General features: G+C 40.6%; 1 protein-coding gene and 1 non-coding gene across 2 annotated transcripts; both read right to left on the reverse strand.

Moving 5' to 3' along the window:
• Nucleotides 1-10,444: 10,444 nt before the first annotated feature.
• On the reverse strand, nucleotides 10,445-10,558 carry LOC122760497. Its single transcript, XR_006358430.1, has one exon. It is a non-coding gene; the product is annotated as a U5 spliceosomal RNA (small nuclear RNA).
• Nucleotides 10,559-11,242: 684 nt separating this feature from the next.
• On the reverse strand, nucleotides 11,243-18,854 carry LOC122760495 (transmembrane protein 180-like). The gene is made up of 9 exons (XM_044015569.1): nucleotides 18,738-18,854; nucleotides 16,240-16,486; nucleotides 15,993-16,072; nucleotides 15,150-15,599; nucleotides 14,949-15,069; nucleotides 14,264-14,360; nucleotides 13,630-13,801; nucleotides 12,840-13,033; nucleotides 11,243-12,204 (listed from the first exon to the last, which is right to left on the reverse strand). The coding sequence occupies exons 2-9, from the start codon at nucleotides 16,405-16,407 to the stop codon at nucleotides 11,954-11,956; spliced, it is 1,533 nt and encodes a 510-aa protein (XP_043871504.1). The 5' UTR covers nucleotides 16,408-16,486; nucleotides 18,738-18,854; the 3' UTR covers nucleotides 11,243-11,953.
• Nucleotides 18,855-19,286: the final 432 nt, after the last annotated feature.

Genomic DNA, 19,286 nt, shown 5'->3' on the forward strand with positions numbered 1-19,286 from the left:
ATAGTTTTCCACCACTTTGAACAGTTTAGGAGAAGAAGAATTTGACATGAATAAAATTTATTTGCCTATTCTATTTATTATAGATCTCAAACCAACCCTGAGGAGCCGGTCAATATGGGCACACACATGCAACTGACCCGGAAACAGATCGATTGACTACATAGGAAAAAAACAGCGGAAATGAAAGAGCTGCTACATTGATCCCTAAATCCCTACAAACACTGTGAGACGGCGGTGTGAAAGACTGTCGTCATTTTCAAAGAAATATCACATGCAAACATATTTATACATCCTTCCGTTTAATTTGAGGTACTTTTAGTGCTACGTTATAATTCTAATCCACTGCTCGTCTGGGAGAAAGACTGTGGCCTTTGCTGTGCTATATTTATTCATACAATTACTTGTTACTTTTAAAACTTGTACATGATACAACATGTGATTCACTAGTAGATTACAATGCTCAGCCACACGTTTTGGCTTGTGACCTCACACAGAAAGGTGTCAGCAGTCTGGGATGCATTTAAATTGCACTGGCACAAGCCCGTGACTTGCTTCACTCTCTTAGGGCCTTGGGAAAGGGGCGGTTGGACTGGTGGAGGAAGGCCGTTGTTGCGCCACTGTCTCTTCGCCCCATATATTTTATTACCAAATAAAATGACAGATTTAACAATAGGAGGAGTAGGTTAGACTCTCTTAAAGAGCAAATCAAATCTGCCCAACACCATAGGGTGAAAAAAAGAATCAATAAGTTTCTGAACAGTATATGTTCAGAAACATATACTGCATCAGCCACGGAGAGCATTACTTCCACTTTTGATTTGTGATAGTCATGATGTATATTTCTGAACTAACACGGTGCCATATTTGTAGTGTGTACAGGTGAAAACCACAGGTTTTGTGACTCACTGAGATAAAATATGTACTTAACATCATGCTATTTCAAAATTCAAGAGGCATTTTGTGCGATTTCAGGATAAGAAGCGCCTTTATTAAAATGTTCAGTCACTACTTTAAGCTGCTGCAGCGTGTACTATACACACACGTGACGCCCTCATTCTCTGGTGTGGTTATTTTTAACCTAAAGACAGACTTGTGTCCACAACAAGAGAGCAAAGGACTCATGGAAGTGGACCCAACTGTCAAAGTCAGACCTTCTTAAAACCAAATCATCGTTCTGTGAGATTCAAACTCAAACAACATCAACAGCTTTCAGTTGACAGTACAGGAAAAGAAACAAGTGCCCGAGGTGACATGTTTACCCAAAGCAGGAAGTGCAACTCCTATCAAAACACATAAAGCTCAACATCCACACAGACGGAAACTTTATACTATAGCATAAAATGCCTCCTTCGATGCCAGCACGATCACGTACCTGGGGGGCCAGCGGCAGAGTCAAGTCCTGCTTGGCCCGGTGACTTGACCAAACCTGGGAGTACATATCCATCATGCTTATATTAGGCTATTTTGGAGAAGCCATACATCCAGATGTACGAAAAAAGGACACGGAACCCAAGCATACGGCCACGCTGTGTCAACTTGTTGTGATGGGAGCGGAGGCAGAGGCACAGTCATGAAACACACCGTCAAGTGCACATCCTCCCGCCTGCTGCAGCTGTGACAGTTGCAGCCCAGACAGAAAGGAGAACTGTGTTACAATAGCAGCAGGAAGGGACTATGTGAGGATGGGGCGATGTGTGTGCGCGTGTGTGTCTGTGTTTGTGTGTGCCCACGCATGCGTTGCCTTACACAGGATGGGGGCGAGAGGGTAACTGTCTGAGTGTGTGTGCTAAGAGGCAAACTGCAGACAAGACAGAGAGAAAAGGGTCAGATAAAGAAAGCAACAGACATTTTGCAGGTCACTTCAACCTACTTCCTGACTCTGTGCTCATATGATAAAAAAAAAAGGAAATTATGGCAATAGAAAAAAAGCTTTTTTAGAAAGCCCATGATGTTACAAAGCTACTAACACAACTTGTCATTGTTTTCTTCCACGGCCTCTTCTAGGTCACTCAGTCCACAACAATTAAGAACAATAATTTTTTCACAGTGATATGAGGGAAGGCATGTTATGGCTATTTAAGAGAAAAGGGCTTGAAACAGGAAGTCCAATTGTTCAATCAACACTTCCTGCAGACAACACACAGAGCGCCGTGTGGCTAATTCGGTCAAGGTTTTAAGGTTACGGTGAATCACAACTGGCTAGAGCACGAAACATGCCTTTATTATGAAAGCTGTAAGCCGAGGAGTGTATCATTGTGACATTGTGATTTGAAGCCACACAATTAGCAAAATTATTGTAACAACATGTGTGTATGTAATACACACATGTTGAATAACAGAATGTGTTTAGAATTTAGCGCCATCGAATCATTTAAACTTCTTTTTTTAAAATCAATTCGTTGACAACTGAAAATAAAGAAATGTTGTGTTTTCAATACGCAGGTCATCGGCCCCAGTTGGTTGCAGTATACAACTTCACCACTAGATGTCACTATATCCTACACACTGGTTCTACATAGTGTACTATTTAAGCTTTATATACAGTTGTAATGGCTGTCAGGAAAAAATATGGCATGTGGAAGAATCTGTAGTTTGCTATTAAAATGGGTTGAAGAATAAAAACACGTTTATATATATATTGTGTTGTGATTTAGCGATAATCACTTAAATAAGGAGGAAACTTTATCGAACAACTGCATTTGACAATGTTTTCCCTGCATGGCTTGGACACAGAAACCTACAGTGCAGGAGCGGACAACTCTCTGCCCTCAGCAATGCATGAAGCAGCAATCTGCTTGATTACTTAACCACATTAGCACTCCGCCAATCAAACAATGGAGTGCCAAATTGGGGCCCAAATCACGCCACAAAAGCCCACAGTTCAGCTATTGAATCCCCTGTGGCTCCACCCTCCCATCTTACATCACCACACTCTTCAGGGCCCCAGTGTCCAGGATAACTCTACCAACACCCAATGTGGAAATTAGTCGACTTATCACGTTGTTATCTTTCCACACTCACAATCTGCAGATGTTGCTTGTTCATGGCGTGTTTCATCCACTCAAGTGTTTTCTGTTGTCAGAAAACAGGTGTGAACAAACACTGTGACGCAACGTGTGAAACAAACAGGAAGACAAGGTATCTTTAAAACTAACTTTCTTTCTGGTTAACCTCGTGAATTCGGCAAAACACAATTTGTTTTCATTAAGGTAGAGTGCACCGCAGCGACGGAACACTGCACTCAAGAGTGCCCTTTAAACATTTTACAAATAGAAATGACACAAAAGACATTCCAGTTTCTATGACTCATACAGCGTTTCACAAAGATCAGTGGAGGCTTCAGATTAGACAGACTTCTTGCCTATCAATAATCCAAGGTGTACATTTAATTTCAATGGCAAGCTTTTGTGAAAAAATATCTCTGAAACTTCAATACTACGTCTTGGCTTGACGAAGTCAAAAAATATCAAATCTACCGCAACATTAAAGTCTCACCGGATTTCCAAGTTGTAATTTAGTTATATCTAATCTCTAATGTGATCAAAAAGCATAGTTTACAAAATAGCAAATACATGTGTAATACATGTAATACAGTGTCAGGGAATAACGGAAGAGAAATGGAAATACCTGTGGAATAGATGTATTGCAGGTAAATGTGTATTTATTTTGCAGCGGTGTCGCTCTTAAATATAAGCATAATCCATATGAGGTGTAAACTGGGACTAGGCTTGTCTCATGCACAGGCTGTTCAAATTAAAATGTGCACAAACTTGTATGACAGAGGCTGCTGAGACTGAACACACTGACTCATTAACTCTCTGCTCTCCCAACGCACACACATCGCTGTCCCGACGCACGTTGAAATACTCCACAGCTAAAGCCAAGTGAAAATGAACCTGACCACTGTGTCGGGTCGCCGTGTGCTCACAGACGCCTGACACTACCTGTTGGAGCAGTTTCTTGGCATTCGATCGTGTCAATTCTACAGCAGGAGCAGGAATGTCTGCACTGCTGTGGTTAAGATGTTCCCAGTGAGGCTGCGGTTCCTTCCAGGTTTTCTCAAAAAGGGGCTGAATGAAGTGAACGGGATCATCTGTGCCTTCGCAGTTCACGGAATTCACAGGGCGATTAAGTAGAGGCTGAAGTTTTCTTTCACTCGCCAAAGATCAATGAGACTTTGGAGCCTCTGTGACCGAAACAGAACATGCTCAATATCAATCATGTGCATCCATAGATTGCAGAGACACAGAAAGCTCAAAACACACAAAACTTTACAGCTATTAGAACAAGTTTGAATTTAAAACCAATCAAAGTTTGGTTCAATCCAAACTGGATTTTACATCCACTTAAAAAAGTGATTGTCCCACTTGGGACCAAAGGACAGCCAGCTTAGCCCCTTGATACCAAGTGACCTACATTTGGACTAATTGCATATGAACTCGTACATCAACGACATGGCAGCGCTGGCACTGAAAGCCCCACAGCAATGCTTGCTGGGAGTCGGGCCAGGAACACAACCACCACCACCACCACCACTACCACCCCATATCACCATGGAGATGGCTCGCCATTGTGAAGTAAGAATTAGTGCACTTGAGGGGTCCTGGCACGTTTGCAGTCCTGTTACAAAATGTGCAAGTCTCTCATTCATGATTTTTTTTTACACAGGAAGAAGTGGGCAGAAAAAAAGTAAAAGTATAATAACCCAAGTAATGTTGGAATTGCAATGCATCCAGTTTTGTTGATTAATAACAACCCGGAGCCTCCTTTAGAGGGAACATACAGGTTTGGAGTTCTATTCACTTGGTCAGGCTAAACAAAGCATTATCCCTAACCACAACCATCACCAGTTGATGCAAAGTTCCGAAACAAAGTACTGCCTCATTAGAACCAGGGTTTGGTCTCCACAAGGGAGGAAAAAGTGCAAAACCTACACCCAATAGTTTACACACCTCCACTTCCTCCCCAGTTTTAACCTCATTTATATATTTAGCTCTACTTGTTTTATCTTTTCAAAACTTGCTTCTTGTTTATTTTGTGCTATTTCTAACATATGAGTCTAAATTTCTGTACATTCTCTCTCTCTGATGCATTTCAAATGTTTCTGGACAAGCACTTTGAATTGAATAAGAAGAGCTTTATGAGTTAAAACGGCTTCCACTCGCACTGACTCATCCCTGATCCTGTCTCCGCGCAACAGGTGCAAAACCAATAGAAAGTGTCGTCAAACTCACCTGCACCGACGCTTCCTGCCGTTTATAGTCAACAAACGACTACATCTGACACAATCACAAGGTTAAAAGTGAGGAAACGTGCTCGCGAATGTTTCATATTTGTGTGTTTTTTGGTCTCTGCGATGCGGTTGATCTTGACTCCCTGGTTCGTCAGTCACGGGCGGCGCAGGGGAAACCAGGTAGCAGCTGGAGTGTTTTTTTGTTTGGGAGTGGCCCTCTGCTCTCGCATTAACTCTTTCCTTTCTCTCACTCAGCCGACACAACCTGTTTTCGGTGTAACCTGCTCTGGAGTCACACTGACTGACTGACTGACGGCGACAACAAACAAAGCTGCAGCTCAGGAGCCTCCAGCTCCTCCTAAACTTTAATCATCCCCGCGAGCTTTTTACGCACAGATGAGAGCGAACTCCAGCTCCCACAGCCGCAGAAACTTTTGCTGATCAAAAGTGGGAAACTAAATCAGCTGCTCTCTCTGTCTCTCTCTCTGTCTCTCTCGAGCCATTCAAGCAACACCTCCTTTCGCTCATTGAAGCGGCATAAAGGGGGTCGACCGGTCATTCATATGCTGATGAGCTGGTACAGATACTGTGAACCTAGTGTGGTATTTAAGTCAGAGAAAAATCAATCGAGCAAACTTTAATAGTTCTAATCTAATCTAAACAACTGTTTTAGTTACAATGGTAAAGACTAAACTAAGTACATTTGCTCAACTGTATTTAAATGGACATTTTATGGATTTTACGCATCAAAGTGTTGCTAAATAGATGGTGAAATGCGTTGTATAGAGCAGTGGTTCTCAAATGGGGGCCCCCAAGACTATGTGGCACCCTACATGGGGTCTGCCACATAAATTTGACCATAAAACACACTTTGTAGCAGTTTCCCCAAACTCTTTTTTTGGTGACCCACTTTTTTTTCAGAAGGATTTTTTTTTTGCCATGATGTGATTAATGGTGTGAGAATAAAGTTAGACTAGAATATCACATCGAGAAGTCGTGTGAACTTTTTTCTTGACTGGAAGTGGTAAAACACTCACAGCCATACCCTAAAGCAGGACTATTCCATTACAAACGCATTTTCAAATCAATAAATCTACATGACAAATTTAAAACGTACATCAAAAACAAAAAAATGCATTAAAAATAACTTTTTGGTCGTACCTGTCCTTCCCACGCCTCAAAGTGGGTAAAAAAAAAATCTCAGGTGCATAAAGTGCATACAATCAAACAAGGTGTAATATGAGCACTTATTTCTCTTTGAAATAAGACAAAGAATATGATCATGTACGACCCACAAACATCTCAAAGTGCCTTTAACAGCATACAGAACACTGCTATCAAACCAATCAGACTGCTGTAGGTGTACTGTGATGTAGGAATATTAACAGACAGTGAAAAGTGTTTCTCTCTTTTTATTTTCTCAGTTGGTCATTGGCCGCATGGAGCCCACGGGCCGCTATTTGAGTAGACCGGCCCCACAGTCTCTCCGACCACAGTCTGAGACTTCTATGTCCACATGTCAACATGATATTCCAACGAGTTTAAAGTCAACAATGTCAAGATTGAAATGTTTTCTCTTCACGTGTGGCCCTGATATAAATTGTGACAAGAGTAAATTTCAACAAAATATGTTTCTAATTATTTCTGTAGCACCTGATATTATTTTTGAATAGGTTAATCAGCCACTGTTTTAATGTGTAGCCTCCTGCAGATATACTGTGTTGTGCAAAGGTCTTAGGCCACTGGGTACATGAGTACACATGCATTTCATGTGAAATCGGCGCCCCCTACTGATTATTAACCACAATGACACATTTCTATCACAAGCTTCAGTGACATGAACACATAATGATGAATGCAGCGAGCAACATTACCTGCTCAGTGTGTGGAACGTTCATGGAGCAAGTTGCTTCCTGCTGCTTTGATAATGAACGATCACTTGAAGCAACCGGATCGGGATCGGGATCGGGATCAGGGTCAGGATGAGGCAGGTCACAGAATGAGATGAATTCTGGCATGTCGAGTTCTGGTATGGTGTCATATATGGGTAAGTTGGGGGGTAAAGGGAAGATCATATCCTCATCATCCACAAAAGCCTGTTCCTCTCCTGCTTTATCGCCCTGCAGTGAGCTTCTCTTCTGCTCTGGATGTCCATTCCCAACCTTTGGCACATGATGAGGTGTTGCATACACTTGTAGGTCATCAGCTGTGGGGAATGAGGAGCTCCCTGCTGCCAAACCGTGTGTCCTAATTTCATCCACAGGAGGTGCAGAGCTGCTTTCTTCTCTCAGAGTCTCACTGAGCTTCACATCTGGCGTGTTCTCACAGAAACCAAAAGTAGAGAAGCGGCATGTTCCCCTTGAAGCAGACTGAGCTTTTACACGAATCTCTGACGCTGCTTTACAGGATGATGATGATGATGATGATGATGACATGACCACTGGTGTACTGTCAGTCACACCTTCAGGTGAGTCTAGGTTATTTGCAGCAGAGTTGGATGGAAGCTCCTTCACATACTGTGCAGGGATGTAAAAAGGCTTGGTGAGCCGGTCCTTGCAGACGTACCACCAGTGCTCGCTGGTCTTGGAGAGCAGGATGTAGCTTTCATTCGGCTTGACGGACACGGGTCGACCGGCCTTTGTTGTGTACTCAAACTCATACTGCACCAACACCAGAGCCATGCTCCAGTGCTCCTGTGTGTGTGTGTGTGTGTGTGTGTGGCAGCCTCTGAGTCAACGTTCACACATCCCGGAGCTGCAAATAGAGGAAATGTGAAGTTGTTGTTGCTTTAAAAAAAAAAGAAAAGAAAAACATCCATCAGAGTTCATTATCACACACTTTCACTTACAGAACAATATTAACCTTTCATGGTATGCGTCACCATTTGTGGTTGTTGGAGTTATTTCATAAATTCCTGTTGTACTTTTGATTTTCTCTGCAGTCATTTTGCACCATCTTGTGTCTCTTTGTGGTTATTTTGCGTCTCGTTGTCGTCATTTTAGACACTGCCTCTTCTGAGCTTGAATTTTGGAATTACTCTGTGACATAGTCATTTTGTGTCTCTTATAGTTGAAATGATGTAACTTTGAGTGTCACTTTAGGGCCTCTTTAGTGTAACTCCCTGTGTTTGTGTTGTTGTTTTGTGCATCTTTGTAATCACCTGTTTGATGTTTGACGCCACTTTTAATTGGCATCCGGCACCTTTTTTGTTTCATTTATGTGTCTCTGTAGTTGTTTAACAAATTTTAAAGGCATTTTTGCAATAATTATGTGACTTTTCTGTCTTTGCGTTGTTTTTTGTGCCTATTTAAAGTCATTTTGTGTCTCTTTTTTCACTGTTTCTGTTCCTTTTTTCTTTTGTTGTCAGTCAAAAATGTTATATCATATATCTTTAGTTATTTGTTGGTGTCTTTCTGTGTTGTGGTCGTTTTGTGCCTTTTTAATGTAGCTTTGGAATAACTGCTTGACCTTTCTGTGTTTTTATTGAAGTTCATTGTAGGTCATTGTGTGTCTCTTTCTGTTGTCTTATGTGACTTTGTGTTCATTAAAAGTTTGTGTGTGTGTCTTGTCTGTGTGTTTTTGTTCTTTCTGGTCATTTTAAATGTTTTACAAGATATCTCTGCAGCTGTATGCATCCTTTGTGGTGTCTTTCTGTGTCTTTTTAGTAGCTTAGTGTCTTTTTAATGTAGTTTTGGGGTTATTTGTGTGACCTTTCAGCGCTTGCGCCATTTTGTGTCAGCTGATTGCCTTTCAACAAAAAGTCCCATGATGGGTCTTTGCGAACCTGGCTGACTCATTTAGTGTTTGCGATGTTTAAAATAAACACAATACGTATGCTCAGTTCAGCAGAGCCTTCATTTCTGTGCACAGGAACAGACAGGAAGCTGCTTCCATTTGCAGCAAAGCAACTTTACAAAGACCACGAGAGCAGCAGACAGAAATTTGCTTAGCCACATAACAGGAAGACCTTCACCGACCTCAACTCAGCGTCACACTGACATCACTTGACAATCTCAGTTTGCCTTATCAGGCTTTGTCTTATACATGAAGCCCGGCTACTGGTTGTCTCCCGAAGCACATACACTAATATAAAAACACCAGGATGCAGCAGTCAACAGCTGTTGTACATGCAAAATGTGCTTTGTTGTAGACCTGCTATTAAATATTATAGTTCCATTTTATTTTGTATGTTCCGTGTAGGTGAATGTATACACGAGAAAATAATATGTGACTTGTAAAATTCATAGAAATGCAAATGAAAACAACACTGTGGAAAGCAAAAAAGTGAACAAACATAACACTTTAAATCACTGAACGCAGCATGTTAGTATCATTTTTATTAACTAAAGATTTAATAGAAGTTATAACAAACTCAATAACAAAATTTCATATCACAAAGCCTTAATGAGAAGGGGAAAGACATTCACTTGCCTGATTTTGTTTTCCTGTTGCTGCTGCATGTGTCTCAGACAAACCTGAGGCTCTTGTGTTGGTGGAGAGCTGGAGCTGTACATTTTCAGCTTGTCTGCTTCGCTCTCAATTTCCTGTTCTCTGTGTTTGTGTGTCTCCTCTGAGAGAAAAAAAAAGAGAGGCAACAACCAGTGAGACACAACTTTACAGAAACACACGCCTCAAGAAATGGGAAGTCTCAAGTTATGGAAACATGAATCATTTCTATACATTACAACACAACAACCCCCTTTTTTAAAAAAAAAATAAAGATCAAAACATCAAGAATGAACTACAATGTCAACATTAATACAGTCATCTTGTTGACACATTTTTTAAGTTTTTCCTATAAAATTGACATGGAACATAAGGACCATTTGTATTTGTGTGAGTAAAAAAATAAATAAATCACCAGTGACAAATGGATTCTCCTTCTCTTACCACATACACAATGTGCCCTCTAGTGGAAAGTGAAGTTAAATACAAACTACATTTTTACTAGTCGTTTGTATGTATAACAGGTATCCTATATCTAACTTCTTCATAGTATAAATTAATATTTCACATGTCCACATCTGCATCACGTTTTTCCATCCATGTCTGAGGTGTTTGTTTTTATATATCTTTACTCAGAACTTAATCAGAACTTAGTACGAATCGATCCCCAACATATAACATCGGATATTGGTAGGAATAAGGTACGACTCAAAACAGTACGGTCGTCAACGGGTATGTGCTATGTTCTTTTATGACAAGTACAGGGCCCCACATTAAGCAGGGTATCAAAAAATTAAATGGAACTTATGTAGTTCCTCTCCACGGAAATCTTTAGTAAAAGGCGAAAGATTTATTCGAGTTGAAGAGAAACATAAGTATACTTCTAATTAATGTAAACTCAGGGGTCTCATTCCTTGACATGACTTTTACAGTGATGGTTTTACTAGATTTCAATGAGCAATTGAACGATTCACACTGTATCATGTGCTCTATTGCTATAATGAGGATAGGAATAAACATAATTTGGAAAAATAATAGGAAAAACCCGAATAACGTATTTACAAAATGGTTAGAACTCGTACGCAGTGCATGACGGGAAGTGATAAGACGACCCGGCACCTCCCACACTTTGTGAGAGACATGTACCGCACTGGAGGAGCTTTTGTTAGTCAATAAACGTTATGAGAAATGTGTAGAAATGCTTAAGATGACAAAACACAAGAACGACTATGGTTTTAACTACATTGTAAAACAAGCGTAAACATAATGAGCATGCGAAGTAGTCAATTACTAAAAACATGAGAGAACTCACCGTGGCTACTTCCGTTCCAACAGGAAGTCGTTCCAGCAAAAAGTGTAAGACTTGCTTTGAAATGAAATTTTTGTTTCGCATATATTTGCCTAGTTTTTAACGGGTAAACTTCACAGAGACCCTCTAAAATTGCACCTTTCAATTGTATGACCTAATAAAAACACTCTGGTCTTAAACTGGTGCATATGGCACACTGGTTTAGTTAGGATTTTCAGCACAATTAAATTATTTAATATTGTTACCAGCATGAATTACTTGATCCCAGTTTTTATTACGACCATACACAAAGTTTATAACAATCAGAATGTTAGAAGTACAAGAAGTACAACAGAGAAATGGCAGTTTTGTGCAAAAAAAACCAGCATCATCACCATTATCAACACTGGCTGGATCTAGAATTCTCAACATCTAACTGGCAGGGTTTTCTGTGGCAAAGAAACAGTAACATTAAAATAACCTCTGTATTGAAGGATCAACGCAGTTCCAACAACACTTAGAACACAATATCAATTTTCATAAATTTTCTTCATCCTACTATTTATAACATAAGAATATATAACACTATCTCTGTGGTGAACCTCCTGATGTTATTGATGATTAGTGAGCGCACTCAGATTACAGGCCACCTCAAACCATTTAAAGAGGGCACACAATCTTTGGACTGACTTGTCACCTTCATCATTTCTATATCCAAACAATGAAGTAGTTGTACTCTATCTTTTGGTCATCTGTTCAAATATAAATATAGGTCAATATTTTAATATAAAATAAGGCAAGTTTCAATTAGTACAAATGTTCCTTCCAGTTTGTCAAACCACTGATTTTTCACTGTCCACAGATACATGACCACAAGACTTGGCTGCAGAACTCATCAGTGTAGCTTTGTTTCATCATCTTGTCAGTTGTGTAAAACTGTAAAAACTGTTGCATGAAAAAAGTGTCTATGTGCAGCTTTACTCAGTTCATATGGCCTTGACATCGATGAGGTGGCCATGCTGGGCCGACTGCCTTAAGGTCTTTATCCCTTGAAGTTTGCGGCCGTGGAGTGTGAACTGAGACCAGGCGGCCAGCTGGAGCAGGGCACAGGCGATAGGCACAAACACCAACAAGTAGAAGCAGCCCAGGCGTAGAGGTGGCGTCCCTGAGCCGGAGACAACGTCAGGCACTGAAACCAGGGAGTCCTTCACAGGCTCCCTCTCAAAAATATCATAACCTGGGGGAAAGAAATCCAGCAACAAAAAATAAATACAAATGAATACAGTAACATATTTAACTATTTTCTCACAATATTCGTTTAAATGAGCCAGTATCATCAAATTCTTGATACTGAAATAACCTAATAATAAATCAGGTCAAATATACAAACATTTTGGTTGTAAATGTATGGAAAACAAAAAATACCCATTATATTTTCAGGGCATTAATGAATACAATTATGTCCTTTCTTGCCCATGGGTGTCAGCTATATAAAAATGCAGTGTTTTGTGATCAAACGCTTGAAAGTGTGTGTGTATGTGTGTGTGTGGCGGGGGGGGGGCATTATTTTACCCTCATGTAGAGCTGAGCAAGCTCTACATGAGGGTAAAATAATCTGTCACATGACCTCAGCTAAGCTAAATTTCCTCAGGGCCGACAAGTGCAGATCTGTCTCATTTTATCACTTGTTTTTAATCTTTACAACAATTTCAAACCTCACTAAAGTCACATTGTTGAAAAGGATACAGATCACAGATAAGGTCTGGGAATGTATTTGCTATTTCAGCTGAGCTACTTTTTCCTGCAACATTTAAAAGTAGCTCACGTTATACACTTCCTAATAAAGAGCCGAGTATGCCAGTGACACAGTACCTGTGTAAACACACAGCAGCCAGGTGCCAATGAGTGGGGCGAATGTCTGGCCCGGTTTGGTCAACAAGGCTACCATCCCGAAGAGGAGAGCAGACGTGGCCTGCTGACGTCGGTTGACCACAAAGTCTTCGTCCACCAGATCAGAAATGACCAGTTTCAGCAGCTTGCACGTCCCCTCCGTAAACACCCGATTACTGGGAGAATGAGAGTGCAGGTTAGAGTCAGTCAGCCAAAACAGAAAACATCAACTGCAATGCAATTTATTCTTAACAGTTACACTTTTTGACTTGACAGAGAGGACTAAGGTGTCCCTGGAGCTGAAAAACGAATTGAAATCTTAAACATCACAGAGAAAATTTAAGGTATCTTTATCTGGATAGAAACTCTATACATAGAGGGTATTTTTTAAAAAGCATGGGATAAAGTCATGATTTGGGGCTACATAAATAAAGCACAGTTTCACAGTATACAACAAGGGAGAGGTGTTGAGTGTGTGCGTCTGCTCATATTGAGCGAGTAGGAGAGAGGGAGTGGTGCAATTAAGCGTGTCTTCATACTGGTTTTCAGTATGCACTGGCATACAGCCCAGCACTTTTGTATGACAAAGGAAAGTTAAGACAATATTTGAATAGGACAGTATTTGAATGTGACAAACACTCCTTTGCTTGTCTTAGTAAATAAATGTTGTGCATTAATTCTCGTACGCGCTCAACTTATATTGATATGCATTGTGGTGTGGTTGTATCTTCAGCTTTAACAAAAAGACAATAATGCGTGTGCATGGCCATACCTAGCAATGAAGATGCACAGCAGATATATGTGGTCGGCCCCGGCAAGCACCATTACCACACTAAGTCCCAGTTTGACCATAAATAGCCAGCGGATAACGTGGTAAACCCCATAACGTTGGCACAGTGTCAGGAAATACATGTTGTTCAGGTGAGGAGCAATGTAAGAGATCCCTGCATGAGAGCAGAAGCAAAGAAGCATTACAAATTAAATACAAAACAAAATACCCTAGCAGAAATAATAAGCTTTTCAACAGAAAATGATATGCATTGCCAACAAACAAGAATGTAAATCAATAAAAACAGAAAACTAATTTACTGGACTTCAAAGCTGCTTGTATTTTGTTCAAGATTTAAATTAAACAGTCCAATTTAGATGGCAACTTAAACCTGTTCATCACATAAGATAACCATTTATATCGATTTGCGTACAAAAAAATGGGATATGTTTACTCTGTGTTCACCATATATTCTTTTAACAAAACAAGTAAACCCAGTGCAAGCTGCAGAACAATAAGACTGTCCTAAACCTCGAATGGCATTGATAATGATAATTACAGCTTAACTCTAGTTTCACAGCGCCTGGATTGAAAGAGCTGAATGTTAGAATTACTTATTTGTTCTTGGCGACCTTACCGAGTAAGATGGAGCCCGTGGAGGCTGAAATATTGTCAGAGAGGAGATGTTCAAGGAAAAGAGGGAAGAAGTTGTTGTTGAAGTGGCAGTGAAATACCTATAGGAAGAGAATTAACATGAATAAAATGTAATTTGATTAGAAGGAAGAAAAAAATATTGGATACATAAAATCCAGGTTCCATCAGTGTACTTTTACAACTAAAAGTTAAGTTAAGTTAGTAGCTAAGTTATACAATAATAGACTTGCTGCTTATTTAATAAGGATAATACAGCATATCTTATGTAGTACCAAGTATTCTAAAACACATCTATGTACTGTGTTTACATTCTCAGAGCTTGTTTAATTACAAATTATAATTATGTATTAACCAACATCTTGACATTTACACAACTATTGCAATTATATAACTACAACAATAGATTGAATGGGTTAACCCATAATTGATATGCATTGCGGTGTGGTTGTATCTTCAGCTTTAACAAAAAGACAATAATGCGTGTGCATGGCCATACCTAGCAATGAAGATGCACAGCAGATATATGTGGTCAGCCCCGGCAAGCACCATTACCACACTAAGTCCTAGTTTGACCATAAATAGCCAGTTAATGTGGGCCATTATGAGTTAATGGCCCACTTAATCTTAACTAGAATTAAAAACACATTCAATGTCATCAATAATCTTACCTGAATCAGGTTCATTGACACAAACCACTTGAAGTTCCTGTGTCTGGAAAGCTGCTTCAGGTACAGTCTGACAGTGACAGGTTTTTCCGGTTGGGTAGATGGAGAATTGCCAACACTGATCCTGGAATAGAGTAGAGGAAGTAAAATGGATGAAAATAAAGAGGAAGAATGCCAGTGTTACTGTAAATTTAAAATCCTTACTCTTTGTGCATCAATGTCTCATCCTTTCTTGGACAGGCCATCTGTTGAAAACTATGACGTAGCATCCTGGACACTATGAAAAAGCCCAAGACGGAAAAAGATGCCAGTGTCACACAGAAGAGGCGGAACAAGTAGAAATCCTCTTTGTCCCAGAAAGAGTAGGACAGAAAGACGGAGAACGAGCCCAAAGCGCTGAACACTGAACAGTGGAAGTTGAGGCGCGTGCGATCCGCAGCGGACACTGCCAGGTCAGCCAGCAGGGCACTGTGGTGGAGGTCCACCATGGTGAGGAATCCGTCGTAGAGGCACAAGCACAGCAGGAACTGCAGGCCTGGCCTAGCCCACGCCACCCAGAAGGCCAGGAACGACAGCGCAAAGAGAGGACCATTTGTGGAGAGAGCCTTCAGCCGCTTTAGCACCACTTCTGAGGATGTGACCTGAGAGCCTGACCTGGGAGTAAAAACAAAAAACACAAGGAGGTCACTTTAATATAACTAAATAATATAAAATATTCACCTGTGCAATTACAGGAAGAGCAAACTACACACAAAATATCACATCAAACGTCAGGTTGTATGTTTTATGTGATGCATGTGCTGGTGCCTTTTGCTTTGCATGCGATCTATTACCCATATTTTGCAGCGGCTTTATGTTGTCTTGTTTGTTGCTGCATGTCGGCAACTACGTGCACTAGCTGCTTAGAGTTGTGATTTTGTTTATGTTATGTGCCTCTGCTTGCATGCACGTTCCTGTTCTGCAAAGTTTATTATGTTTATTTGGAGTGGGGAATATTTACAGTTTTTTCCCAAGAGTGGAGGAAAGAAACAGGATGAGGACACTTACTGGGGGGAGCTGAGGAAGGAGCGATCGCTCAACCAGCCAAAGAGAGGGTCATTCACACTGTTCCATATGAGGAAAACTGTCTGTGGAGCATCATAAGCAACAATTTTCTTTCAGAGTGACTAACCAAACATATAAAAAACATCTTGGCATTATTTGGCTGGTATGCTAAATTTAATATTCTACCACAAGTCAAAGTTAAGATACATGTTTCTGACACATGCTCACACCCATCTTTCTTCTCACTCACCTCTCCCACCCAGAAGGAGATTTTATCAATCTTGTAGACGGACACAAATGTCTCCACATAGTAAAGCAGGAACACGTTGTGAAGGATGGAGATAAAAAGGGACAAAGAGCCATAGAGCACCCCAGTGGAGAAGACACCTTGCCAGAAGCCCCAGACACTCCTGCCCATTCTTCTATTTCAGTCTCTCTGCGCCAAGCTGTAACCATCTCACGGCCTGGCAAACCCAGGGTCACCACATCATCATGACCTAAAAATAAAACAACAAAAACAGTGTCATTCTTTCAGGTGTTTACTGTATTTGTGTGATATTTGTTGTGGTTATTGAAAGGTGCTGCAGCATCTCATGGAAAACTCTCGGCATGAAACCCCAAATTATACTGCTATTTCCTGTTGTTTCCTGAAGAGTTTTAGTCAGTAAGTACTTAGCAGTTGTTCTGTTGTTCACTGCGGTGAGAGTGAAAGCTGCTTTTCTTTGTAGAGCCAGTTCAGAATTGGTATTAACATCCATCTTCAGTGCAGACAGCCTTACATTAATGCATCCTAAATGCATATCCTGTGACCAAGTGATTGGATCTGTCATCCCCTCGCCCTTTATTCAAATACACACTGATGTTAATTATGTATTTAAGGAGTCTGCATGTTTGTGTATGTGAGTAATCTGTGCGAGTGTGCATGCAAAAGAGAGAGAAAGAAAGAAGAGACAAAAGGAGCTCTAGGGAACCAATGCTACTGTGACATGATATACCTTTTAACCATTAGCAAAAATAAATCATGTTATAATTGTGGCTGCAAATAAATGAATGTACGAGCAGTGATTGCGTGCATGCGCTCAGCAAATGTGACCAATGTGGCCACGCATTCCCAAACACCTCCAAATGTGTTTTCGGTCATCGGATCTGAGGATGCATGTGATGGTTTGCGAGAGCTCAGAACTGTAGCTAGCGCAATCTGCCTAAAATCAGATCACTCCGGACACATGGTAATACCAGGTCTGACTGTGAACTGGGTCAAACCCCAACAACAGAAGTAGAGTTATTTGATACCACTCACATGCAAATTGCTGCTTTCACATGGGGTACATTGCGTTATAATGCTGTTTCATTGTGCTCTGTGTAATTCACACCTGCATGCAAAGGGGTGAGATGTTAAGAGGAAAAAGGAGCTGGTAAGGGAATATAATGTTATCTCCATGTCACATCTCAGTTTCAGTCTTACAGATGAGGACAAACGTCTGCATCAGTTCCTCATTTAACGTTATCTTCTACTTCCGTGTCTCATTGCATTCTCACACGTAGCAGCCGTCTTACTTCACTAAGTTGCACAAGCTCAGGCTTGCTATGAGCTCCAAACATATCTTCAGGGTAGAAAGTTGTTTCACAGCCCCAAATAGGTGCCTCAAAGTGATGTGATATCAATCTGTCAGTCAGGCACAAAGTACCATAGAAGCTCTAGCTGCGAAATCACAGGATCTGAGTGAGATCGCAAACTTGGCCAAAGCAATGTTCATGGAGTATGACTAAAAGCTTTCCAACAGTGTTTCTATCAGATTCAGGCAGTAAAGCTGACTGCTCCTACTCCACAACACACCTTGTATCACTTATCATATCAGAAGTGGTTTACTATTCAAGAAGATAGGCCTTCAAGTTCATTCATCTTCAGATTAAGAGCCTTTTCACCTGTGCAGCTTGAGATGATGCACCTGTTGTATTCACTCTTAACAGGTCCTGCGTGTAAAATGTAGGTTATTCAGACGAAATTGAAGATAAAGTAAATGCTTACTGAAGGGTACATAGATTCTCCAACACACTTAGGAGGGAAGGGTAAGTTGAGGAATGCCAAAAGATATGATACACAAACAAGGTCGACTGAGCAACAGGTGTCTTGACCATAACTGAAAGGTGAGCCATTTGATCAGGAGTTACAGCTTCACAATTTAAGGAAAGGTTAAGGCAAGTGATGTACCTACAGATTTGGAAACATAAAGGTCTGAAATAACATACTTAACGCCTTTTATCTTTATATTTTGTGTTTTATTTAATAATTTTTAATCTTTATTCATGATATTTGCTTTTAAGTGGGGTTGTCTTGTTGCTTTTACTTCTCTTGTATCTGAATTTTGTGGCTTTGCTTTCGTGTCTCTTTGTCCAAGCAAGCCGGTCAAAGCACTCTGTTTAGTGTTTTAAAAGCGGTTATAAATAAATTGATTGTTGCTGTTATTAATGATTGACAACAGCTGCACTTGGCGTATTCTTACCGGCTCGAATTAATTGAAAAGATATTCTTTCAGAGAGTGAGTGTCTGTCAGAAGCAGCTGATAAACACGATAGTCTGCGCTGAACAGGTTGCGGAAAGCAGCTAGCATTGGTTAGCATTGGTTAACCTCACGAAATCGCTAACATTAGCTGTGCAGTTAATGTCACCACGCTACCTATTGTCTAGTGATACATTCACGACTAACTTAACGTATGTTGAAAACAACTCAAATAGACATTACGTACCAAAGTGTGGGATGGTGAGCCGGTGAAATAAAGTCGTGTTTGGCACGGTGCTCTGTGTCAGGGCTGAGTCTCAAACACAGGAGGGCGGTGACGTTGTTGGCAGACCCGCCACGTCATGACAGCAGCCGGTTACTCCGTGACACCGTGGACTAGGTTTGCGCCTGTTTCATTGTGTGTGTATTGGTAACTGATTGTGTACTTTGCTGCTGTTATTTTCAATAAAGATTGAGAAAAAAAAAGGTGGTTAGGCGTGTTCCCAGCAGTGTTAGAGCGCCATCCAGTGACATAGATAGATAGACAGATAGACAGACAGACAGGCAGACAGACACAGACAGACAGACAGACAGACAGATAGATAGATATTATAAGAATAGGGGAAAGGAAAGAATGTGATTAAAATAACATAAAATAGCTGCATTTGTCAATTTTGAAACCCATTCTATTTTTCTCCAGCAGGGGTCAGTCAATTGACACAGAAGAATGAATGGATCAGACTGTGACATCTCATTCTGGTAAACAAAATGGCAAATAAAACACTATTTTTAACAT

This window comes from Solea senegalensis, unplaced genomic scaffold (genome assembly GCF_019176455.1).
Source record: "Solea senegalensis isolate Sse05_10M unplaced genomic scaffold, IFAPA_SoseM_1 scf7180000013672, whole genome shotgun sequence".
Lineage (NCBI taxonomy): Eukaryota > Metazoa > Chordata > Actinopteri > Pleuronectiformes > Soleidae > Solea > Solea senegalensis.